This window comes from Perognathus longimembris, chromosome 8, assembly GCF_023159225.1.
Source record: "Perognathus longimembris pacificus isolate PPM17 chromosome 8, ASM2315922v1, whole genome shotgun sequence".
Lineage (NCBI taxonomy): Eukaryota > Metazoa > Chordata > Mammalia > Rodentia > Heteromyidae > Perognathus > Perognathus longimembris.
Window position 1 is genome coordinate 14,554,522 of NC_063168.1, and position 25,918 is coordinate 14,580,439.

Here is a 25,918-nt window from a genome sequence, read left to right on the forward strand (position 1 = left end):
CCAAACAAAGGTCAAAATCATATTTGACCTCGATTTTAAGTCCTGAGAACCTCTAGGGAAGAGGTATCTGTACACGTAGGGCGTATGCTACTTTGTTTAACCAAAAGAAGTGCCAGGAAGGTAGCTTTTGGCCCTCCTTCCTTTTACGGGCCACTACTGGGCGCTCAGATCCACTGGGCAAAAGTTTCCTGGTCCTCAGGAGGATGTGCAAGAGAAATCTTACTTTCTCTCTATGCCAGATACGGAAACTGCAGGTGGAGAATATTGTGCCGAGAACACGGCACTGCTGTTCTCATCTCACCTCGCTTTCCTGTACCCCTTTCGATCGCACACACCCTAGGCCCCGGCCTGGGTATCACCCTCGACCCCTCTCACTTCCCTTTCCGCATGCTTTCCCTTAAGGGGTCAAGTTGGATCGAAAACTACAGTTCCCACAATGCCACGCTCCGACCAGGCTTGCACCAGAGTTCCCTAAAGCTGCTGTCATGATTAGGACGCACAAACCCCACATGTCTGGAAGAGCAGAGTTATTCTCTGTTTGCCTGAGTGTCTTACTCTTTCTTTTCTCCACCTGGGATCCCACAGTGTCCGGTGACCAGGCCCCGTGGAGGCCAATTCGTTCAGGCGCCTGCCGTGGCCACCCTCTCCCTGGTGCCCTGGCCTCTCTCAGGTCCCCGGGGGGCCTAGGAGTGTCATTGGGTGGATGACCGCAGCCTTCGCGGTTGCAGCTGCCACCGTGACCATGGTCTCCGGCCGCAGCGGCTTGGTCGCTGCCCGCCTCCTGTGCCGCACTTTCCTGTGTGAGTCGGCCCGGAGTCCGTCTTCCTGGTCTCCGCGGGTTCCGGGGCCTGCTTGGCCCAGGCCGCGGCCGGGGCGGGGCCTCGGCGGGGTCGCGGGGGCCGCGGGGCCCTCACCCCAGTGGGACCCCTCCAAGGACGGAGAGGGTTGGGCTGGACACGTGGGCCGCTGGTGGGTGGCAGCGCGGGGCTCCTGAGCCGGGGTTGGGGCGCGGGGGTCCCGCAGACCTGCTTGTAGTGGGGTGGGGGTGGCATCTAGACCAGCCCTTATTTGGAGCCCAGGGTGAAGAGGCCTGGGCTGAACTCAGTGTGGGAGTGGAGGGGTCTCGGTAGTAGACTTGGGGAAGTTGTTCTTGTACAGTTGGGTTCCCGTCCGTTTGTTCAGATTGTAGGGCCACCCGAAAGGCAGTATGCCCATCTCTGGTCAGCGTGGCTCTGTAGGCTTCTACCTAAAAACTTAGCTTTGGCTGGGACTTTAACCAAATTATGCGTAGTGTCTCCACCAGGCAGTTCGGACACCTCTGTTGGCTAGTTTCTGAGTAGTGCTGAGACTTGAAAATTCTTGCTGTGTACAAAGTCTCTGGCTTTGTTAGGTAACTTATAGAAGAAACTTTGGAATCAGACACATCAGGGTTTGAAAGCTTGCTAGTTCTTTTACGGTCTCTGAAATAACCCTAGTCTTGATTTCTCAACTAAAGTTTCAGATCACACACGAATAACGCTATGTGTCAGTGAATCTTGGGTAATGTCACTTGGAAGGTGCATCGTTATTTTGCCTTCCACCTACAGTGAAAATGACTTAAAATTGTGACACGTGATTGGTGGTAAGATTTAAGAGATGTTAAGTGAAAACAGGTGCATCTTTGAAATGATACAGGATGAACTGAGCCCATTGTATAGAATAAGCTACTCGGTTTATTTCTCATGTAACAGACATTCAGTTTAAAGTTCCTTTCTCCGCTCTCCCTTCTTAGTTTCCACTTTGCTTCTAATTCTCTTTGTGTTAAATGCTGGATCACTCAATTCTTTTCTTGAGAAGACTACTTTGTAAAAGTGTGCAGTGACTAGAGTGCACTGAAAGGCTACATTTAATTACCAAAGGATTTGAAGACAAAGGGCTGGCCAGATGATTTTGCCAAATAGGAAAGAGTTGTGTTTATTTGGGAAAAAATTTTTTTTGGGATAATTTAAGGGACAAGTGATGTTGTTGTAAGTGAAGGAGAGGTGGGTGAGAAAGGAGGATTAGTTTACCAGTTATTATTCTGATCAGTAGAGTTTGAGCACCAGGCATGAGGTAGTACTGAGTATGAGCCTAATTCAGCTTCATCTGAATAGGATGTGGGTTAAGATATAAAAGGCCAGATGAGCAGCTAAGTTGAGGTTGGGAAGCACAGGGAAGGGTTGCCCACCTGTGCACTCTCCTCTTTCCTTTGGTCTTGCTGGCCCAAAATTCGGAAAGATTCTTACTGCCTATACATCTGCTGTCTTAATAGAAGACTTTGGGGGAGGAAAGGAAGATGTTGGAAAGGTCCAGTTCCTTAACTTACTCTCAACAACCTTATTTCTCTTTCAATAGGATTCAGATTATATCATGGACTCCTAAAGCTAGTGGCTTTAGAGAGACCACTGGTTAGTTTTCAAGTGTCTGTGTCAGGTGATTAACATATTATTAAGGATCTGAGAGGTCTAAGATCCAAACCAGGATATTTCCCATATTTGAACTGGGTTTCAGATGGTAATGTTTAATGTCTAAAAAGGCTGTTAAGTTTGCAAAACCTTTAAATCCTCCTTTGCATGCCACATTTCTAAGTCCACTTTCACTCCTAAGAAAAAAATTTAGGTGGTGATAAATTATTTAGGTAGGTAGGGAATTTTTGTCCCCCCCCCCCTTGTTCTCTTACGTTTCTATTGAAAGTACATTGTGTGCTAAAGTGGTGTAGTTGTGGAAATGTTGCAATATTGATTTGAATAAAAAATAAACACTAGCAGATGCCTTCCAGAGCCTTTCCAGAGGCTGATTTAGAATATTTAGAAGTTCATGCCCTGCCCTGCACCTCCAGACCCCCATTTCACATCTCACAAGAGAACAGTCCAGTTGAAATGAGGAAAATGAAAATGGATGAGAAATACTTCTCCCATGAGAATAGTTAAGAATTTTGTAAGGACCTTGAAGTTGAAATAGTGAAGTTTTAAAAAGAAGCCTAAAGCAATCAATGCAAGATCTTTTGAAACATAGACTGGAAGTTTCTTATGAACCCAGTCTGTTAGAATAAAAGGGAATAAGAGCAAGTAGTTTTGAACCTAAAAATTATGGTACTTAATGCCAGAAAGTACATCTTTTGGTCCAGTTGGTCCTATACCTGGAACCCAGGTCTTCTAACTGTATGCTTTCCATTAATATGTATTTTATGATAGGTTGAGCTTCTTTTTTTGAAGTCTGTTTTTTTGTTTTTGTTTTGGCAGTCACAGTGGTTTGATGAGTAGATGACTATCCTTCTTAAAGGTGCCACTAGTCTTTTCCAATGTTTGTCTAGTTTATGGGCCTGTTTATAGAAGTAGGAAAACATTTTAAAGTATAATTTGGAAAAGGAGATCACAGTGATCTTTCTGATTCTAGGATCTATTGCCATTTGTATCACAAATTGATTCTAGAGCCTATTGCTATTTTAACAAATACAAAACAGAATGGATCCAAATGTACCAAACTAGAAGTGATTTGATTTTCAACTTCAAACTTGTTTTTATAAAAACAATGCTCACAATAATTTCTCTTAAATGTAGGAAAGTAATTTCATTTCACCAAAGGACATTTTTCTCTCTTAGACTACTTTTGTATTTTTTATTTTTCGGTCATTCATGAAGCTTGAACTCAGGGCCTGGGTGCTGTCCTGAGCTCTTTTTGTTGAAGGCGAGGGCTCTGCCACTTGGACCCACAGCACCACTGGTTTTCTGGTGATTAATTGGAGATAAGAGTCTCATGGACTTTCCTATCCAAGCGGGCTTTGAACTGCCATCCTCAGATCTCAGCCTCCTGAGTAGCTAGGATTTCAGACGTAAGCCTCCAGCGCCTGGCTAGACTCCTTCCTTCCTTCTTTCCTTCCTTCCTTCTTTCCTTCTTTCCTTCTTTCCTTCTTTCCTTCCTTCCTTCCTTCCTTCCTTCCTTCCTTCCTTCCTTCCTTCCTTCCTTCCTTCCTTCCTTCTTTCCTTCCTTCTTCCTTCCTCCTTCCCTCTCCCTCTCCCTCCCCCTTCCCCTTTCCCTCTTCCCTCTTCCTTTCCTCTCCCCCACCCCCAATACTAAGGTTTGAGCTCAGGGCTTTGGGCTGGCTTTACTTGATTGCTCAGCTGTCTCTCTTATACTTGAGCTGACTCTACTACTCTAGTCCAGCTTTTGCTGGTTATTTTGTACATGGGATTTTCTGTCCAGGCTGGCTTTGAACCATGGATCCTCCAGATTTTATCTTCCTGAGTAGCTAGGATTACATGTGTGATCCATGATTGTCTAGCTAGTGCTTTGTTAGTTTTGTGTTTCTCTGTTTAATGTGTAGTGCTCTTACAGAGTAGGAAGCATCATGCGTATAGGGCCCACGTCTATCCTGTTCACTCATGAATCCCTAGCACTTAGTAGATAGCCTGCCACCATGAGCATCTCAAAGAAGTTTGGTCTGCTCATTCTGCATCAACAATAATAGTTATAGCTGTTAGTGATACACCATTATGCCTTAGGTACTGTTTGCATGCTTTATGTACTCTTTTAACTTTCACATTAACCAATGAGGTACATAATGTCCCGTTTTTATAAAGAGGCATATACCTTTACTAATGTCTTATGTTAAAAATTTATCAGTGTATTCTTTGTAAATGAGGGCATCTATTACATATTTTTATTGGACTTGATTTTAAAATAGGAATAATATGTTTTCTCTTTTTGGGAAAAGATTTCCCTTTGTGTAGGATTTGGGAAATATCCAGGCACTTTGATAACCAGTCTATAGGCATGATCTCATATTAACACCACAGCCTCCTTATTCCATTTACAGATGGGAAGACTAAGGCTAAGGGAGGCCAAAAGATACGCTGTATGCCACATTTGTCATCAGTTCTGTTTCTTGTTTATGGCCTTCATCAGTTCATCTGTGCTAAAGACAGAAATGGCTAGGTAGGTTCTACTGCACAGCTGTATGGGGCAATCTTTCAGACCTTAAATCCCTGCTGTTTTATCCATTGGCCTGGAATCAGGAGCTTAGTTGTGGCCACTGTGCCAACTTAGCTTAAGCGCTCCCTCATGGCCCTTTTGGTTTAGCACAGTCTAGTCCAAGAGTGCAGCTGAATATTAGCCAGTTTGGACAAAATCTGGGCCTTTCTTGTAGAGGATGAGAACCTCTGTCATGTGAGATACTACTGTTGCTCCTTCAGTGATGGAGCACTAAGCTTTGACAAGACAGCGATTCAAGGAGGTTCGAGGTAAAAAACACGGTGTGGGGCATGGAGAAAATGTGTGAGGGGATTTTTTTTTTTCTCTCTTAGTGCTAGCTTGCATGGCCTACACTTTGGTAAATAGAAGGCCTGGGTATTTTGAAGTGTCTAGGGTGATTTACTAGTGGAAGTTCAGAAGGTAGCCTACAATTTTAAGTCTTGCTTTTTTTCCTACTGACTTTTGAAATAGGAAGAGTTGGTTGTTGTAACTACTCAGGTTTCTCAATTTTCTATCAAGGAGGTTGTTAAAAAATACCATTTTTTTTAAGTCTCCCTCTGTTATTTACTTTCCTATTCACTTTATTTTCCCTATTTCTTGTTGATATGAGTTCTATCAGAATGGGTCAAGTAAGTAGTTGTGGATTATACTTGTCATGGTGAGGAGTTAGTTGCAGGTAGGTCTTATTCCTACCTCTGATAATGTAGGTCTTTTTGCTCACCTGTTTACAGATACTGGGCATAAAAAAGTTTGGTCAAGTGGGGAGCACATGTGGCAGTTTTGTAGATATTATTAGTGGAGATGATACCAAGTTTTTACTCCCTGGGCTTTTTTGAATTCCATTTTCCTTCCTGGGGACTGAAAAAAATCATAAAATGTTCAGCTTTTCTTTTTTAGTGCAGAAAAAGCTGCAAATTAGGGTTCTCAGTAGAGAAAATATTTGGAGGAGAGAGCAGAGATCTTTTTGTATTTCAAATTTAGTTTTGTGGTCTGTGTGTCTTATTTAAATTAGCCATTATCACAGTACAGCTTTTGTACTAGATGATAATTTTTGTCTCCAAGTTGAATTCATGATTAAAAGTTTAGAAAATTATATGTCATATTTTCTTTCTTAATAGTGCAACAGAGTGGAATTCGGCATTGTTCCTATACAGCTTCCCGGAAATATCTTCGTGTTGATAAAAATACAAAGGTCATTTGCCAGGGTTTCACTGGTAAGCAGGTATGTATATTTAAATTTTTGTTTAAGTGTGTGTGTGTGTGTGTGTGTGTGTGTGTGTGTGTGTGTGTGTATTTTTTTCCTTCTCCTTTTTAGTGTTGGTCCTGGGGCTTGACTTTGGGGCTTGGGTGCTGTCCCTGAGCCTTTTTGCTCAAGACTGGCACTCTATCACTTGAGCCACAGTGCCACTTCTAACTTCTTTTGGTGCTTAATTGGAGTTAAGAGTCTCATGAACTTTCTTGCCTGGCCTGGATTTGAACCATGAGATCTCAGATCTCAGATTTCAGCCTCCTGAGTGGCTAGGATTACAGACATGAACCACTGGTGCCTGGCCTATTTTCTACTTTTAATATCACTAAAGTAGTAATACATTATTGATACAGGGAAATATATTATACAGAAGTGGTACTGCCTCTCAGGAAGGGGTTAGATGGTTAGCCTAAAATAGCTAACTCTAGAGTTAGCTAGAGTTAGCCTCAAGTTGTTTGTGTTCTTAACTGTGTACTGGCTGATAATTTGAAAACTAACAGGAGTAAATGCTACCCCAGTTTAGCTCCACATTAGGACTAAAAACATGGTTCGTTTGAATTTACTTGGCAGTGATACTTGTAATACTTGTCATAGTATCTGGAATGCAAGACTGGTTTGGGTATTTGCTTTTAATTTCTGGTATAATGCTGATCAGTACTTTTGTAAACAACAGCAGAAGTTACAGCAGTATTACCTTGCTGTTTACAAATATTTTTTCTTTATAAAATTAGATTTTTCATATCTTCTATTCCTTCCCTTCCTTCCCCTTTTTTTCCTCCCTCTCTCTTTTTATTTTATGTCATTGTAGTTCTTCAAGTCTTTAAAAAGCACCCTTTTAAGAGGACAGACCTGTGATTCTAACACTGTTTCTTAAATGAGTCAGCATGCTTGGGGCCAAGTTTCCTAAATAGTTGTCTGAGCATTTTTAGGTCATTGTAGAATGCCTGCATAGAACTGTTTTTCAACAGCTACCCTTTATTCCTTAGGGCACTTTTCACAGTGAGCAGGCGTTGGAATATGGCACCAAACTCGTGGGAGGAACCACTCCAGGGAAAGGAGGCAAGATGCATCTGGGCTTGCCAGTCTTTAACACTGTGAAGGAGGTAATTAATGGCACTTGAAATTGAACATCAGGGAAGGAGGGGAAGAGCAAGCATTCTTTGGGTACAGATCTTAATTGTATCCCTTTTGGGAGGGTTGTTTAGTTTTTGAATACAGTAACCTACAGAAATTTGAATTCTGGTAAGAACCATTGTGTCATTATTTATTGACAGATATGCCTCACCTATTAAGGGAATATACACTATGGCCTGGCATCTAGCTGGCTTGCTTTCCACCCAGGATGGTGACTGCTATACCAGTAGGACATTTGCCTGCACCTACCCCTCACACTCAATCTGAGTGTGGATGAGGGTAGTGCTGTGCTAGGTGCTTCAATCACATTGCCCCATTCAGGCCAGAGTACAGCTCTTCTGGCCAGATGCACTTATCAACCCTGTTTTATAGCCAAGGTTATTACTAGTGCAGGTGATCAGGGGCACATAGAATGTCTCAAAATAAATAGTGTAGTTTAATGTAAACTGAATTACAGAGTAAACTTGACCAATCCCTGAGTCTACTTTCTTCAGATTGCTGATTTCTTAGGATGTAATCACAGAATGAGTGCTGCTGTTCTTGAAATCATCAGCATTTAAACATCAAATGGAGTCTTTAGTTATAAAACTAATATGTGCTGATTATAAAATTCAGATGCCGTAAAGGTAAGTAAAGTTAAATTCTGTATCTTAGGTTTGTCTCTATATTGGTAGAGCTAATTTAAGTTCAGTGTATATTTTTCAATTCTCTAGAATTTACGTAAAATAATAACATTTTAGCTGGACACTGGTGGCTCAACCTGTAGTCCTAGATACTCAGGAGGCTGAGATCTGAAGATTGTATTTCAAAATCAGACTGGGCAGAAAAGTCCTTAAAACTCTTCATCTCCAATTAACCACCCAAACAAACTGAAAGTGGAGCTGTGGCTCAAGTGGTAGAGTGCTAGCCTTGAACAAAAAAGCTCATGAGCAGCTCTTAGGCCCTCAGTTCAAGCTCCAGGACTGGCACTTGCACACAGATACACAATTTAGAGAACCTATAGTACCGATTTTGAGGTTATGTACTAAAAATAGGGAATAAGCTTAGTACTTATTATGGTCAATGTATTAAGAAATGCTATATTTATCCCTTCCATCTTAAGCATATTTTAAAGATAGTTTTTATTTTAAATTAAAAAACCACCTTTATTGTTATTGTAAAGGTGATATACAGAAGTGTTATAGTTACATAAGTCAGGTAATGAGTACATTTCTTTTTGGACAATGTCACCCCTTCCCTTGCTCTCTCCCAGTTTTTCCCTCCCATCCGTATCCACAAGTTGTATAGTTCATTTTCATCATAGTGTCTAGTGAGTAAGCATACTTTAAAGGTATATTTGATTATTTTATTTTTTAAACTTTTTCTTTTAAAGATATATTTGAAAGTAGTACTATTTGTTAGGAATAAATTTACAGACTTAATCTGTTTCTGAATTTCTACCATAGTTGAGGTTAATTTGTCCTAAAATGCAGGAAAAAAACTAAATGTCCTTCAAATTTAGTTTTTTATTTTAAATTTAGATTATACTGTATGTAATTGTGTTTCCAAAAGGAAAACAAAAGGTTACAATCGTAGATTTTATAGTGGTATCATTTTTTCCTTAATTTTTAAAACTTTTTTCCACCTATTTGAATTTTATTATGCATCCCTTTATGATCTGAAAATATAAAGATATTTTTCTCAGAATCCCTCTAGGTAGACTTTTGTCATAAGTGGTAGACTTCTTTTTATAAGTGATTCATTTAATATTTATAGTGGTACAGACAGATGCGGCATTTGAATATTTTGTAAGTTCTTTGATATGGTCTGTTTATTCCTTACCTATTCGGCTCTTACACAAGAACTTTTGGATGATTAGGAATGCTACCTTTCATTTCGTGTGACTTCTCAGCACATAGTGCTTGTCACAGTATATATAGCTTCTGGCAGTATTTGTAGCCTGAAGAGGTGAAAACTATAGGACATATTTTTCAATAAAAGGTTACATGCCCATGATCGAACCTCATTTTGTTTCTTTGGTTCTTCCTCTCCTGTCATCATCTTGAACAACTTTTGAAATATTATTTCTAACCCCAACATCATTTGTGGATGATATGTTTGTATCCTTTTTCCTTTGCTTATCTGTCACTATGAAGATGGCACTATTTATTAGAAATATAGTGGAGAAAGTCCTCAGGGTCTGGGAATGTGGAGAACCAATTCAGAGATGATTTTCAAAGATAGTCTTTTATTTTTGCCCCTTTTACTTGTACCTGTATGTTCTGAGCTTACTGTTCATATCCACTGTAAAATGCTATGGCTTAGTCTTTTAGAATATTTTCATTCGTATCTTGATCTATGGGGAGGGAATGTGCTGTAATGGAAATGAGTGAACATTTTGGAATCAAGTATATTGAGGATTAAATCTTGGCTCTGTTACTTCCCAGCTGTGTGGCCTTGTGCAGTTATTTAATATGTCTTGGCATCTTGACTTGTAAAATGGGGATACTTAGATTTAGGATTGTGGTGAAGCCTGAACTGAGTCTTGTATTAGAAATGTAGTAGAGAAAGTTGTCAGTCTTTCAGAATATAGAAATCATCCAGGGAGGATTTTCATGGTGTTATAGAATGGCTGTTGCTGCTTTTGGATGGTCAGAGACTATTAGTAATCTATCCATTATGATAGAAGAGACATGACCACAAGAGAAATGGGTACAAAGATGTATTTGTATTTATAGACACAGAGAGTGTGTAAAGGCCAGGTGTTTAGACCAGACTCATGTTCACAGAAAGAGCACTAAAATCCCAGCGCTGAGGAGACTGAGGCTGGTGCATTGCAAATTCAGATAACCTGGACTAATAGAAAGATATTGTCTCAAAGGAAAGAAGAGAAGAGGAAAGAAGAGGAAAGTCTCTTGGTGTACTATTTGCCAAATACCACATATTTTAAAGTAGATGTTTGAGAGCTAAGTTGTAAGCACTTGAGGGCTCATTAAGTCTTGTTCTGAGGAGTTTCAGAGGCAATGCTTCAGAGTTAAAAATGTGCCATTATTTGAGGAAATGAGATGTCACAGAACTTTTCAACTTACAGGGGCAATCAAATGATGTAGAAAGGATGCTAGGCTGTGCTTTGCTGACTGGTGAACTAGACAGTGGGAAGAATGAAGACCTCTTATGTCTCCTGTAGGTCTCTTCCCTACACATTACTGAAGTCACGGTATTGAATTTATTTTACAATGTTTATGACTTAACCAATCAAAGTGCTTTATGGTTAATTTTTCAGGCCAAAGAGCAGACAGGTGCCACAGCGTCTGTCATTTATGTCCCTCCTCCTTTTGCTGCTGCTGCCATTGATGAAGCTATTGAGGCAGAAATGCCCTTGGTGGTGTGCATTACTGAAGGTATCCCACAGCAGGACATGGTGCGGGTCAAGTACAAACTGACGCGCCAGGGAAAGACGAGGCTGATTGGTCCAAACTGCCCTGGAGTCATCAATGTGAGTTCACAAAGTAAAAAGATGCCAGATTTCGCCTTTTGCAAAAGCATAGTAGCTCTGAGGCTGTCCTAGGATGTGTGTGCATGTGACTTAGGGGTTTATCATTTTTCTTTCAGCCTGGAGAATGCAAAATTGGCATCATGCCTGGCCATATTCATAAGAAAGGAAGAGTTGGTAAGCGGTTTGTTTCTTTCTTCCAGATTTCAAAAATTCTCCCAAACCCCAAACTCACAAAGAGAATTTGTGACTATGCAAATCAAATGTATTTTAATTCATTTAATTTTAGTAGGATGTACCAGGGAAGTTTAAGAGGGAATCAGTTCTATATCCCAAATATAATGTGTATAATTTGAGAAGCAATGGTAATTCTGGAGAACCAATGAAGACTGGGTTTGTGGGGCGCTGGGGTGGAGTTAGGGGAGAGGCATAAAGATGTATTTCCTGCTCACGTGATTTTCTACGTGATAGTCCATATCAGTAGTCATTATTATGTTATTGCTGAGTAGTAGTCTATTTTACAGCTTTACTACAGTTCCTTTATTCATTTTCTCATATGAACATTGGGTTATTTCTTAAAAACAAGGCTTAGATGAACATCTGTGTATAGACTTTTTGTGGACATATTTTTATTTCTTGTGGACAAAATACTTGTAATGGAATTGCTAATATATGAATGTGGTCAACATTTTTCTTTTTTGGCAGTACTGGGATCTGAACTTGGGACTTTGTGCTTGCTAAACAGGCTCTGCTATCACTTGAGCTATTGCAGCAGTCCTATTTTGTTTCTCCTTTTGTTATTCTCAAATTGTTGTTCAAAATGGTTTCAGTTTAATGTTTTCATTTTTGTGTGTAATACATCTTGATCAGCTTTACCACTCCCATTTATCCCATGCCTACTATCTCCTCAAGTTTCCTAGTTCCATTTTGAAATGTGTACATTGAGTATTATAACTGTATTTGCCCACCATTCCTCTTTATAATCAGCCCTCGCCTTCCTTTTAGCCCTGCCCCCCACTCCCAGTTCTTTTTTGCTTTGGTTTTAGTTTAGTTTTTTTGTTTATGGAATTTGAACTCAGGACTTCATACTCTCACTTGGCTTTTCCGCTCAGGGCTGTCACTCTGCCTTGAGAAAGGTTCCAACTTTTTTGTGTGTACTAGTTCCAGGGCTTGAATTCATGGCCTGGGTGCTATCCCTACCTAAGCTTTTGTGCTCAAGGCTAGTGCTCTCCCCCTTGAGCCACAGCTCCACTTCAGCTTTTTGTGGTGGTTAATGGGAGGTAAGGGTCTCATGGACAGTTCTTCTCTGGCTTGGCTGGCTTTGAGCCATAATCCTGAGATCTCAGCTTTCTGAGCAGCTAAGATTATGCAGTTCTAGCTTTTCCCTGGTTAATTGGGCATAAGAATCTCTTGGATTTGTCTGTCTGGGCTGGCTCCAAACAGCAATCCTCAAAGCTCAGCCTTGAGGTTTGCTAGGATTATAAGTATGAGTCCCTGGTGCTCAAGTGCTTTAGTTATTATTAGTATTAATAAGGTCTTGTATTTTTGCAGAGATCTAGCCTGAGATTGTTATCCATTTACCTAGGCCTTCTACATAGCTGAGATAATGTGTGTCTACCATCATGCATGGCTTATTGATTGAAATAGATCTGGCTAACTTTTTTGCACAGTTTGGCTTAAAATCACAAATCTTATCTCTGCCCCTGGTTAGTTAGGATTTCAGGCATACACCACCACACCCAGCTATGTTAAACTTTTTAAGAAATTGTCAAATAGTTGTATAAAGTGACTGTCATCTTACATTTTCACCATCAATGTATGAGAGTTCCAGTTCTACACCTCCATGAACACTTAGTTTTTAAAATTTTAAACTTTTAAAATTTCATCATTTTATTAGGAGTGAAGTGGTACTTCATTGCATCTTAATTTGAGTGTCTGATGAGTAAAGATGTAGAGCACTTTAACATGTTTTTATAGACCATATACTTTCTTTTGTGAAGTATCACTTCTATATTTTGCCTATTATTAATATGATTTTTAATTTTTGTGTGTTTAGGCTTAGGGTAAGGTCAGAGTTAGGGATAGGGAATGGGGAAATACAGAGCTAGGGGTAAAATTAGTGTTGTCTAAGTCATTGCCTCTTTCAAAGGACATAATCTTGTGGGAAGGCATCAGTGACCTTTGCTATCATGAATATTGGGAGGTTTAGGGGGTTAGGTTTAGGATTAGTGATAGGATGAGGGACAGGAGTAGGGTTGGGGTTTAGTGTTGAGATAAGGTTAGGTTTAGTGTTAGGTTTAGGTTTAAGGTTAGTGGTAGGAATAGATTTAGGATTAAGAATAGCATAAAGTTTAGGGTTAGAGTTAGGATTAGAGTAGGTTAGGGTTAAAGGTAGAGATTCCAGTTAGGGTTAGGGTTAGAGGTATTACATGGTTAGAGGTTTAGGGAAGGAGTAGGGCTTGGGTTAGAGTTAGGTTTTTCTGTAGGGCTGGGTTTAGAGTTAAGTGTAGAGTTATGAGTAGAATTAGGGTTAGTGGTAGGGTTGGGTGCTTTATTTTTAAATTATTTTAATTTGTTTTATTTAATCTTACCACTCACGTTACTTATTTATACTTCTTAACCTTGTCAGGTTAATATTATGTATCTTCTTGTGTGTAGGAGTGGTACTATGGTTTTAATTCAGGGCTTTGTGTTGGCTAGGCAAGCACTCTAGCACTTGAGCCATTCCTCCAGCTTCTTTTGCTTTCCTTATTTTCCAGATAAAGTTATGTGTTTTTGCCTTGGTTGTCTTTAGACCATAATCCTCCTGTTTACACCTCTCACATAGATGTAATTACAGATGAATATCACACCTGGCTTGCTTGAGACAGGGCTTGATAACTGTTTGCCTAGGCTGGCCTTGAGCTACAGTCTTGAGTAGCTGGCATTATAGACATGTGCTTCTATAGTAGTGTGGTCTCCCAATATGTGTCTTTTGTTCAAATGTGTTACATAGATTGTATCAGGGGATAAATTACCTTTCCAGAAGTTCCTCTCAGTCATGGTGAACTATGAGATAAGACAGCTAGCTGCCATTCCACCTGTTCCTTCTCTCCCTTATGCATACCTTTTCCAGATATGCAATGAGGTATTTGTACCACAGACTGTTTGTATAAGAGGAAATTAGGTAGAATACTTGATGAATCCAGCAGGACATTGACTCTTCTTATTCCCTACTCTTTTTTCAATGATTTTAAAGCCTGTATGTTGTTCAGCAATTCTTGGGAATGTAACTGAGGAAAGTGGACAGCATTGCTGAGTAATGCTGTATTTGGTGGCTGGTGACTGGGCACTAAAGTCAGTCCACTTTAAGCAGGTTTGTGTCTACCAGGTTCATATTGATACTGTCCCCTCATGAAGGAGAGGGAATCTAGAGCTTTTGTGCATTGTTTGTATGTTCATAAAATAACCTTAACAAATTGCTTTTTTCTTTACCTGTCTTAAATTCATGCTTTAATTTAAAACTTTTCTACCTATTTCATCTTGTATGTACTCACATTATTACTGCAAGTTTTTATAATTTAGTTTATCATCATTTGTCATGAAACCTGATATTTTTTAATTCTTTTCTTTTTAAGGCATTGTATCCCGATCGGGTACCTTGACTTATGAAGCTGTTCACCAAACAACACAAGTTGGATTGGGACAGTCCTTATGTGTTGGTGAGACACTTTTGCTAAAACTCTTTAATTGGAGTATAATATCTTTATTGAAGGAATATAATAATTATTACTGATTTAGTTATTTGTAAAAGCTTTTGATACTATTTTATTAAAAAGTTGTTGTGGTCTTGAATTTATTATGCTTATGTGTGAAATTGTTCTGTATTTCGTCTAGATTTGATGTTTAGGTTGAGAATCAAACCTTGAGGGATGTGTGGCTGGACAGCCCTTGTGCCTGAAAACTACTTATTTTGCTTACTATGAAGAACTGCCTTATATTAGGGTCTTTTGTTATCCCTGTCATTATGTTAATGTGTTATATAATTACTGATTTTTTTTTTTAAGTTTTAGCAAGGACTTATTTGTTTATTTGTTTTGTTTTTGTTGCCAGTCCTGGGGTGTGGACTCGGCCTGAGCACTGTCCCTGGCTTCTTTTTGCTCAAGGCCATAGCACCACTTCTGGCTTTTTTTCTACATATGTGGTGCTGAGGAATCGAACCCAGGGCTTTATGTATATGAGGCGAGCACTTTACCACTAGGCCATATTCCCAGCCCTAGCAAGGACTTATATAACAAAGTTAAAGTAGGAAGAAATAGAAAAAAGAGAAAGAAACACTTCATGTTTTCTTGGTAGGAAATGATAGTTATAGACTCTCATTGTCTCATTTTTAAGGCTGTACTTTGAGATGCCTCTGATCTGACAACTTGTACTGTTAACAGCATTTCTGGGCACAAAATCAAGGGTGAGCAAAGCTAAGTTCCCTAGGACTGCTCTTTCTGCATACCATATTGCTTTTTACTTTAAGAAATAAAACTTCCAAGTTGAGCAAGGGAGCTGTGCTCATACCTATAATCTTAGTGACTTAGGAATCTAAAATTTGGAGAATCACAATTTGAAGCCAGCCTGAGCAGAAAAATCCATGGAACCTTCTATCTCCAAAGTAACCAGTAAAAAACTAGGCTGGAAGTGGCTCAAGTGGTAGAATGCCAGTTGAGTGAATGGGAGGCTTTAAATTCAAATGCCACTACTGGCAAAATGAATACATGAATGAGTGAATAAAAAATAAAGTTTTCCTACAAATTTTTACAGTTTGAAATAGTTTGTCTTTTTTACCCTCCTTCCCCCCAAGTTAGACACATTTCTAAATTAGGCACTTTTATAAAATAGAAGTATTTTAAAGTATTTCTTCAAATCCATAAGAATTTCAATTTTTCCTTTTTGTTGGTACTGAGGTTTGAACTCAGGAGTTTGCATTTGTTAGTAGGTGTTTTACCACTTGAACCAGGCCTCCAGCCCTTTTTCTCTGGTTATTCTCAAATGAGATCTTGTTTTTTGTTTTGGCTGGCCTGGATTATAATCTTCTGTTTATGCTTCCGGTATATCTAGTAAGATAGACGCATGCTACCATGTCCAGCTCTTCCTGTTCACTTGGGGGTTTCTCACACTTTTTTGCCCGGGCTGGCTTAATCTTCCCAGTCTCAGCTTCCCACATAGCTGGGGTGACAGGTATGCACTACTGTTGCCATCCATTCCTTGAAAAGGGATTTAAGAACTGGTCTGGTCTCAAGCCGAGATCCTCTCCCAACTAGCCAGGATTATAAGCCATCTGCACCTGGAAAAAAATAACCTTTTTAATCAAACAAAAGTTTATAGAATATAGCCTTGGAATGTTTTTATTACACTGAAAAATCTATAAATTTCATGCCAGAAACAGTAATTGAGCCTTTTTACTTTTTTTTTTTTTTTTTTTTTTTTTTTTGGCCAATCCTGGGCCTTGGACTCAGGGCCTGAGCACTGTCCCTGGCTTCTTCCCGCTCAAGGCTAGCACTCTGCCACTTGAGCCACAGCGCCACTTCTGGCCGTTTTCTGTATATGTGGTGCTGGGGAATCGAACCTAGGGCCTCGTGTATCCGAGGCAGGCACTTTTGCCACTAGGCTATATCCCCAGCCCAAGCCTTTTTACTTTTGAAACATAATTTAGGCATACAATGATGGTTTAGTGGGATGGAGAGGGTAAGAACAGTTTTTGAAGCAGATTTGCTGATTCCATTCCATCTTCTGTAGCTTCAGCTTTTAATTTGTAGATGGAGGATAATAATGCCCACTTACCAAGAGTTTAGGCAGGTTTAACATGTACTGAGTAAAGCAGAGACTTTGATCCATTCCTGGCCCTCAGTGCTGTTTCCCTTCTTCGACTTCACTTTTTGTAGATGCGTTGAAAAGTAAGAGATCAGACTTACCTTTAAAATATAAATTTAAAAATAAAGAAAATTGACAGCCAGTCTGTGGGGAATGCTCTTTAGTCCTATGTCAGTCCTGTCCCTTTCTGCAGAATCTGTATCACTGCATCTAAAGCAAGAGGACCAGGATACCTGCTCCCTGTCACCTACACCGGTCTTGTATTATTTGTTTCTGGCAGTAATGAGGTTTGAACTCATTACCAAGTGCTGGCTGTATACCACTAAAGCCATACAAGGCAGTACTTCCAACTTTAGTTATTTTTCAGGTAGTATATCATGTTTTTTTATGCCTGAGACCATGATCCTTGTACCTAGGCAGCGTGTGTAGCAGCTAGTATTGTAGGCTTGCATTATCAGATCCAGCTTGTTTGTTGAAATGGGGTTTTGCTAACTTTTTTGGTCCTGGGCTTTCTCTGTCTGCCTCCTGAATAGCTGAGATTACTGGCATGTGTCACCATGCCTAGATTTGTATCACAGAACTTGTGAATGGTTTCTTTTTAACATGCTTTATGAAGTCATTTATTTTACAAACAAATTGGCTAAATGTTTAGTCTTTTCCTTTAGGGTACTATCAGTTTACAACACAAATGTATTTTCTTAATGTAAAGTGATCATTTCTAAGGAGTTGATTAGGAATAAGTTTATGGGACGAAGATGCTTGTGCAAAGGAGCTATAAGAAAAAGAGGATTGCTTTTGTGTGGTCAGGAACCAACTACTATTTGCATTCATACTGTGATAAGCAGAGAAGTAGAACATTTGTATGGTAATATTTGAAGTAATAAATACAGGAGTAATGATGTATAGAAAAAGCCTAGGAAGAATGGGTAGGCCACATAGGAAACCATTTTGGAAAATACTTTTTGACCTAAATTCTGTGGTTCATATTTAAATTTCCAACCTATGTTCCTCTTCTTCCACTGTCTTAGGCATCGGCGGTGATCCTTTTAATGGAACAGATTTTATTGACTGTCTGGAAGTCTTTCTGAATGATCCAAACACACATGGCATCATACTGATTGGTGAAATTGGCGGGGCTGCAGAAGAAAGTGCTGCGGAGTATCTGAAGCAGAATAACTCAGTAAGTCTGGCTTTGGGAAAGCAATTCCTTGCTCTTGAATAATGCCACATGCTTGCCTTAGAAGTGATTTCTAATTTCTCATGGTGAGTTTTTGAAGAAAACACGAAAGACAATTTTAAACCTTTCTGAGCTAGGTCTTCTGTACTGGACACTGAGAAACCTATAGACTCTTTATGAGTTGATTATCCTCTCCAATTCTCATAGTTCTCTGTTTCTGTACTGAGCCCTCGACCTAGGGCATCACCCTACAGTGGTGGTGAAGGGAGGACCCATTCATCAGCTAGTCCCAGGGCTCCTGAGGCCCCTACTTGAGCTGTGGCTGTGCTTTTACGCCTGTGGCTGATGTTCTTTCTCCAGTTTGCTGGTACAGTGTTCTTTGTCTTTCTCAAGGCTGGCTTTCTAAACATCTGAGCCTTTATACCCTTTTCTAGCCATTCAGTCTTCATAGGTTGACACTTCCTGTCAGGGGTCAAGTAGAAAAGCGACACTCTGCATGTTCTGTGTGAGAGCTTTCCTGCTGCCTCTGCCTTACAATGTGTGAAGGACTATAAAGTTGTTCCCTAATAGCAGAAGGGAGGTGGAGGTGGGAGGAAGTGAAGTAATGCCTGGAGCATCTTGCAGCCCCACCTGCCTGAAGCAGCCTGTAGCCCTCCAGCCAGATTCAGTGATGTGCTGTGGATACTTTTGTGTTCAAGTGTTTGGGAAAAGCATGCAGATGACTTCCTGAATTTCTCCTGATACCAATAAGGGAGTTTAAAAAAAGTCTTCAGAAGGCCAGGAAAGCTGTGGACATACTTTATCTTCATGCTTGTGAAAGAGAATTGTGAAAGAATACTGGAAAGTGAACGGGAGCAGTAATATCACCTACAGGCTAGTGTGCACAAAGCAATGCTCAATTACTTATGCTTTAAGGAACTTTCAAGGGCTGTTGTGACCATACTTGATTTTGTCCTGTGGTGATGGGCTGAATGTAAGCCTAGACTCAGATATAGGGTGTTTCTTGTTTCTTCTCTTTCCTGTCATTCATTTTCTAGTCCCTAGCTGTCTCTTCTTCTGTCTATCATTTAGAAGCTGAGTGACCTTGAGAATGGTCCTGAACTTTATTGCCTCATTTTCCTTATTGGCAAAGCAGAGATATAGTTTGTTGACATGTTTCCTCTTTTTTTTTTTTTTTAAACTGGCTTAGAACTGTAGTTCTTCTATTTTTGCCTTAAGTATTTGGGATTATAGATATGGATCTGTTCACATAGCCACCATGGCTTTATTTTATGTGCTTGTTTCTTAAGTAAGAATTATCTCATGTAGGGGCTGGGGATATGGCTTAGTGGCAAGAGTGCTTGCCTCGTATACATGAGGCCCTGGGTTTGATTCCCCAGCACCACATATACAGAAAACGGCCAGAAGTGGCGCTGTGGCTCAAGTGGCAGAGTGCTAGCCTTGAGCAAAAAGAAGCCAGGGACAGTGCTCAGGCCCTGAGTCCAAGGCCCAGGACTGGCCAAAAAAAAAAAGAAAAAAAAAGAATTATCTCATGTAATCAACATCATATTTCCTACAGATTCCATGGCAGGAACCATGGAAACTTTATTTCTCATCTTGCTTCCACTCAATTGTCTGTTTCTTTGAGGCTTCCGTGGTATGTCTAGACCAGAGCCTCATCTATAATTACTCCCTGTGCTCTGGTTTCAGTTCCCATCGCACCTTACTCTTGCCATCTAGATCAGTAGTGTCTTTCTGCTGTCTTTCTCTTTAAGGCCATCTGCCCATCTTTCTTTCTGAGTGAGTGTTACTGGCTTTTGTCCTTTTGAAACCAGCTAGTGTTGAGTTAAAGGCTACATTGCGCAGGGCATTCCAGTCCCTCACATACTACCTTAGCCATCTTCTCAGGTCCAGGTCCCCTTGATTTGCCAGTGTGCATTCTCACTTGCCAAGTTTTGTAATTTCTGCAGAGGTGGTCATGTCTAACTTTCAGTCAGGACTATAGATATTCTTGGTGCCTACACCAGTCCATTGGCACAATAGGCACCAATTGATGGCCAACAAATGGAAGAATTAAGTAGATTGTTAGAAAATTAGTGGACAATATTGTTAGGTTCTCTGAAATTCAGAAAAATTATGAAGCTTAAATTTTAGATGAAAACTGAAGTCTCTTGAAAACAAGATTTAGGTTAATATAATATTAAATCATTAGGGTGAACATTAAAATGTATTTAGGTTCAACTCTAAATCTCTTGGATATTAGAGAATAGTGGGAAAACTGAACATGTACATTTTGTTTCGTTTGGCATCTGTTTTCTTATTTCCCATTAATTTTTAAAGGCTGTAGCTTTCATGCTAGTTCACTGGACCTGCCATGAGCAGTGTCCTGGGTTTGATCCCTAATACCACAAAAATAAATAAATGAATCTAATTGCTCTTACTTAGTAGACAGTTGACTTTTGCATTAGTTGTTTGTTTTTTGGAATTAGCATAAATTAGCTTTACAAGGGGAAATTTAATTGTGATAGTCCCTTGCATATATACAGTGTGTTCCAATCAATCTCCCCTCCTCTATCACTTACTAGTACAATTTCAACAATATATTGCCAGCAATCTGTTTTGACCATGCTTATTCTCTTTTACCTTTAGCCCAACCTTCTCTTGTTTCTCTTTCCCTTCTCTCAACCCTTGGTTGATCAACAGCAAGGTATTATCAAGAGTTTCTCTAACATATCCTCTGAATTATTTTTTTGGTGTTAGTTCTGGGGCTTGAACTCAGGGCCTGGGCACTGTCCTTGAGCTTTTTTGCTCAAGACAAGCACTCTACCACTTAAGCTACAGGTCCACTTCTGGATTTTGGTTGTTAATTAAAAAAAAGAGTCTTATGTACTTCCTTGTTTGGGCTGGCTTTGAACTGTGATCCTCAAATCTCAGCCTCCTAAGTAGCTACAGTTACAGATGTGAGCTGCTGATGCCTGCCTGTCCTCTGAATTCTTAACCTCTAGTCTTGTGTTACAGAAACTCTTAACATAATACATGGCATAGAACAATCTCATCACATGTTATCTGTAGCTACTACTGGTATTGTTGCACATTAATTATTTGTAAAAATTGTATTGCTTAATCTTTATCTCCAGCCTTTGAGTAAGATGTGTTTGTCTTCCTTTGAGAGAGAGGAAACTGGCATGGGAAAGTCAGGGGCTTGTCAGGTGGATTCCAGTACAGTGCTGACCTCATCACACTGTGGAAAGATGAGCAGTCAGACCACAGGAGAAAGACAGAGTCAGCAGTCCTGGGCCTGGGTTTAGGCTGTCCTGATGCTGTCCTAACTGGTCTTTTAGTTTTCAGGCTTTCACCTTTCTCATCATACTATGTCGGTTTGCAGATTATATTTACCCCTTAGTCTAACTGTATTTTTCTACACTTTGAAAATCTATAGTGACAAAAGTGGCACTGTGCCTCAAAGGGGTAGAGTGCTACACTTGAGCAAAAAAGCTCAGAGATAGCGCCCAAGCCCTGAGTTTAAGCCCCACGACCACCACCACCAACAAATCTCTAGTGATCTTTCTTTGGCAGTGGGGCGCAGTGTACATTTATTTGACATTCTAGGCACATCATTATCTTTTCTTCTCAACTTTGGAAGCATTGTAGGAAAGGGATAAAGTAGAAATTAATATCCCTCCAATATGAGATTCTCATTCTGTGCAGAGAGCATGAGCAAATAGACAGTTGTGTAGCTTGTATAGTTATAATTGGATAGCCGTGTATAGCTAATTTATGGTAATTCCAAAAAACGAACAACTAATGCAAGAGTCAACTTGTCCACTAAGAATAAATACCTTGATGGAGTCTTTTTTTTGTGTGGGGGGAGTGGGGAGCCTGGCATCACTTCATTTATTTATTTTTAATAATTACTTATTTACTGTCAAAGTGATTTACAGAAGGGTTACAGTTTCATACATAAGGCCATGGATACATTTCTTTTACTGTTTGTTACCTGCTCCCTCATTCCCCCCTCCTTCCTCCCCCTTTCCCTCTCCCTCCATGAGTTGTTCAGTTGGTTTACACCAAACAGTTTTGCAAGTATTGCTTTTGGAGTCGTTTGTCTTTTTATTCGTTGTCTCTTGATTTTGATATTCCCTTTCACTTCCCTAATTCTAATACCAGTATATACAATATCCAGGGTACTCAGGTGATATACAGTGATGGTGCGGGTACAACCTCTGGAAGGGGATACAAGAGATCATCAACAATGGAAGCTACGGTTTCACATGGCATGTTGAAAATAATTACAACAGTGATATAACACTCGTTTCCATAACATGGAGTTCTTGATGGAGTCTTTTTCTTTCTGTGCCACAGGCACTGTAGTAGGTGCTAGGCAGAGAGAAAGTGGTGAGCACTGGTCCCTGTGTTCAGGGAGCTCATTGCTTCCTGGGAGAATACACTGGAAGAGGCTTATGTTCAGTTTGATGAATATAAGAGTAGACACACAGACAGAGCTGGGCCACTGGAGAAGTGATAGGCTCTGAGGGCACGTGTGGAGAGTGTGAGGAAGACTCCAGAAAGCTTTATGGGGGATGTTATATATGGGCGCTGCTTAGGAGTTAAGTAGGAATTTTCTAGGTATCCAAGCAGAATGGAGAATATTGTGAGCAAAGGCACAGAGGTGGAGAAGTCAGGGTTCCCAGAAAGGTTAAGAAGAGGGATGAGCAGTGGGAGCCCAGGCGAGAGCAAGCGATGCCGGACCATGCAGTGCCTCCCAGGAGTCAGGGAAGAGGCGCAGCACCAGCGTTCCCTCACTGCCAGCCGTTTGGAGTCAAACAAAGTCAGTTTCACTTAAGAATGTTCTTGACGAAGCAATAAAAATGGTCAGCATTTTGTGGTAAGCTTGGGAGTAAAGCCTTGCAGTGGAGCTGTGAACGGAAGCAGCTGCTTCCATAGAACACCAGTCTACTTGAGAGCTTGCCTGGCCGACACGCTCGGGCGTTTGGGAGACCTCTTCTAAAAAACGATCAAAGGGAGCTTCCATATGAAGAAAACCACAACTACTAGTGCTGGTTGCTAATGATAAATTTGAGCTTTCAAGTGAATGTTACAATTGTGGAAAACTTACATCTGCCACTATAAGCTTAACAACTTCTCCGCAGTTAAGCTCTTCTAATAAGATTTGTGTGATACTGATAAATAGGTGATATGCTGCTGTTGAATGATCAACTGTGTCAGCTTCTGGAAGATGTTTATGACACAACATAAACTGATGTTTCAAAGTTAACGTATGTTACAAATTCATCATGGAATGTAAGAGGACTAATGGATTCAGAATAAAAAAGGACAACTTCATTGTTAGGCTTCAGATTCCTACATTGCCTTTAACCTTTGAGAAATGACTATTTGAAGAGGTTTGTGTAGTATCAAAGAAGAATGTTAGTTATCTGTAAGGCAATTAAAATGCTTCTCCCTTTCCAACTACATGTCTGTGAGGCTGGATTTTCTTATCTTTCAGTTAAAACATAGCAACATTTTAATTACAAGAATAGATAACATTTGTTAAGGTGAACAGAACTGGAAAAATTAGTTGTAAAATACCACTCCCCTCACTACAAGGTTTTTAAAATGTCATTTAAAAATTCACTTTTGAAGTGAATTAACAAGGATTTATAGAATTTCTTAGTGTTAATTTCTAGTACAGTAAACACCTTTGGGTATAACCTATATAGAATAGATAACTCACAAGACCTCGAATGCCTGAGTCTGCTGGTGAATGGTGAATGATTTGGGCAGGGGAAGCTGTCTCATCCACATGCATTGGTAAGTTTGCAAAGATCAGTATATTGAGTTATGAACATCTTATGAATGCTGACACAGTCCATCATTCAGTATCAACATATCACCTGCTTATCAGTGTCAGACAAATCTCATTAGAAGAGCTTAATTGCAGAGAAACGGTTAAACTTATGGTGTCAAATATAAGTTTTCAAAAATTTTAATATTTCCTTGAAAGCTCAACAAGTACAATCAGTGATTTATCTTGATTTGGAAAGCTCACTTGGATCTGGGTTTGACTAGCCTTATGTGTAGATATTTATAATACCCCTTTCTCTTCAGGGTCCAAATGCCAAGCCTGTAGTGTCCTTCATTGCTGGTTTAACTGCCCCTCCTGGCAGAAGAATGGGCCATGCTGGGGCAATTATTGCTGGAGGAAAAGGTGGAGCGAAAGCAAAGATCTCCGCACTTCAGCAGGCAGGAGTTGTGGTCAGCATGTCTCCTGCACAGCTGGGAACCACCATCTACAAGGTGAGCGAGACAGGGTCATCGACCCCCATGAGGTGGCCACTGCGGGGCCTGGACACCACCTCTTTTCTTCTGGGCATGAATTTGTTTTATGCATTCTCTTTACACAGCATAATAACCTTAGAGCCCTTCATTGTAAATTTTAAGTTGAACTAAAATTCTTGGGCTGGCCTTCTGCCCTAATGCCCTCAATGAAAAACTTTCTGAATAAAAGCTTTCTAATTTCAACATTGAGTTGCTCTGTAAATGTATCAGCAATACATCAGTATTAAAGCCTCCCTCTCAGCTTCTGGTTTAGGAGATTTGAGCTGATATATACAAAAAAGCATTTTGGAGGAAATAAGTTTCATGTCCTCCATTTTGGGACATGGAGGGCTTGTGTACAGGGTTTTGGGCACGGCTCAAGAGGTTCCTATTTCTACGTAGAGGTGTGAAGAGGCTCAGTACAACAAACAAAAGCTAGGTAAAGAAGTATTTGGAGTAGAGAGAGGTGTAAATACTAAGGCAGGAGCCAGCCTTGGGTTTTTCTGGCCCAGGCTCTGATGTGATACTATTGTTGCTTGTAGTCTGGAGGAGCGAAAGTTTAATTGTTTGTTTAGCTTTTCCCTTTTTCATACAGTATTGTAGCTTAAGATATTCTAAATGAGACATTGTCTTTCACAATCTCTTCAGTGATTATCATTAACCTGTTCTGTGTCTTCGTCCTTATTCTTATGTTAATTGTAACAAAAGCTGGTTATGTGTTGAAAATAGGCACAGATTGTTTTCTCAGAAGGGAATTCAGAATCCTGAGTTTTGTGTAATCTTTTCTGCAATGAATGCTTTGCTTTAGTGAATTATTGCATATTCTGTAATGCATTTTGTAATGTACCACTCTATGCTGTACTGTTTGAAAGAAGTCTAGGGGGTTAGTAAAGGGCGTGAAGAAGAATTTTATTTGAAAGTAGAGGAAAAGGAGAACTGTTTACATTCAAATGACAATGTGTGTTACCACTTTGTCCCAGTAAGTGGCAGCAAACACCTACACATTTTGTCCATTCTAATCCTGACAATCTAGAAAAATAGGACTTACAGTACTGTTTCCTTCGGTGAGACTTTGTTTAAGGTATTTATTTGTTTCAAGTATTTCTAAGGTCCTTGACATTTTGTTCAAACCCTGAGTTTGTGTTTAGTTTTATCTTCTGAGAAAATAGGCAAGCCTGTTTCCACTGTCTTATTGAAAGACCTGTCATGGGCATGCTATCACAGTCTTGTGTAAACACAGGGAGGCTTACCAACTCCTGCTACTCATTCCAGTGAAGGCATCAGTATCACAGCCTCCTCTCGGCTTCTGCGTTGAGGAAACAATGTTAAAGCTTTCTATCTAGATTTGAGCTCACAGAGAAACTTGAAAGCTGCGATTTTGTGTTACGTGCCCTCATCCTGCTACATTTTATTCTGTAATTTGGATCAAAAGAGCCTAAAGATAATCATTTTGATTATGAATGTAATTTCGGATCACTTATCTTTTTATCCCATCTTTTCCCTCTCTCCTGTTTCTTTAGGAATTTGAAAAGAGGAAGATGATCTGAAAGAGCAAAAAAAAAAAAAAGATCCTTAAAACTGTGGAATAAAAGACAGACCTGTATACCAGAAACAGTGTATGTCTGTTGTCTACCGATTATCAGCCCCTGTGCCCGACACTGGTCTCTCAGTCAATGGGAAGCCAGAACAATCTGGAAATTGAGCTATTTTCATCTATTGTCTAACAGAGATGGTCAATAAATTTATTATTTGATTTGAA

The 25,918-nt window shown here is 39.9% G+C and overlaps 1 protein-coding gene across 1 annotated transcript; it reads left to right on the forward strand.

Annotated features, from left to right (window-relative positions):
* The first annotated feature begins 660 nt into the window (after window positions 1-660).
* Suclg1 (succinate-CoA ligase GDP/ADP-forming subunit alpha) lies at window positions 661-25,918 on the forward strand. Its single transcript, XM_048352592.1, has 9 exons — window positions 661-800; window positions 6,108-6,211; window positions 7,225-7,341; window positions 10,635-10,847; window positions 10,964-11,021; window positions 14,462-14,545; window positions 17,714-17,865; window positions 23,950-24,138; window positions 25,680-25,918. The coding sequence occupies exons 1-9, from the start codon at window positions 704-706 to the stop codon at window positions 25,704-25,706; spliced, it is 1,041 nt and encodes a 346-aa protein (XP_048208549.1). The 5' UTR covers window positions 661-703; the 3' UTR covers window positions 25,707-25,918.

Bases quoted from the DNA above. Each gene is read 5' to 3' on its own strand.
- Suclg1 (XM_048352592.1), top strand. From the start codon at position 704: ATGACCGCAGCCTTCGCGGTTGCAGCTGCCACCGTGACCATGGTCTCC. The intron at 17,866-23,949 runs GTAAGTCTGGCT...CTTTCTCTTCAG, and splicing joins ATCTGAAGCAGAATAACTCA to GGTCCAAATGCCAAGCCTGT. The intron at 24,139-25,679 runs GTGAGCGAGACA...CTGTTTCTTTAG, and splicing joins TGGGAACCACCATCTACAAG to GAATTTGAAAAGAGGAAGAT.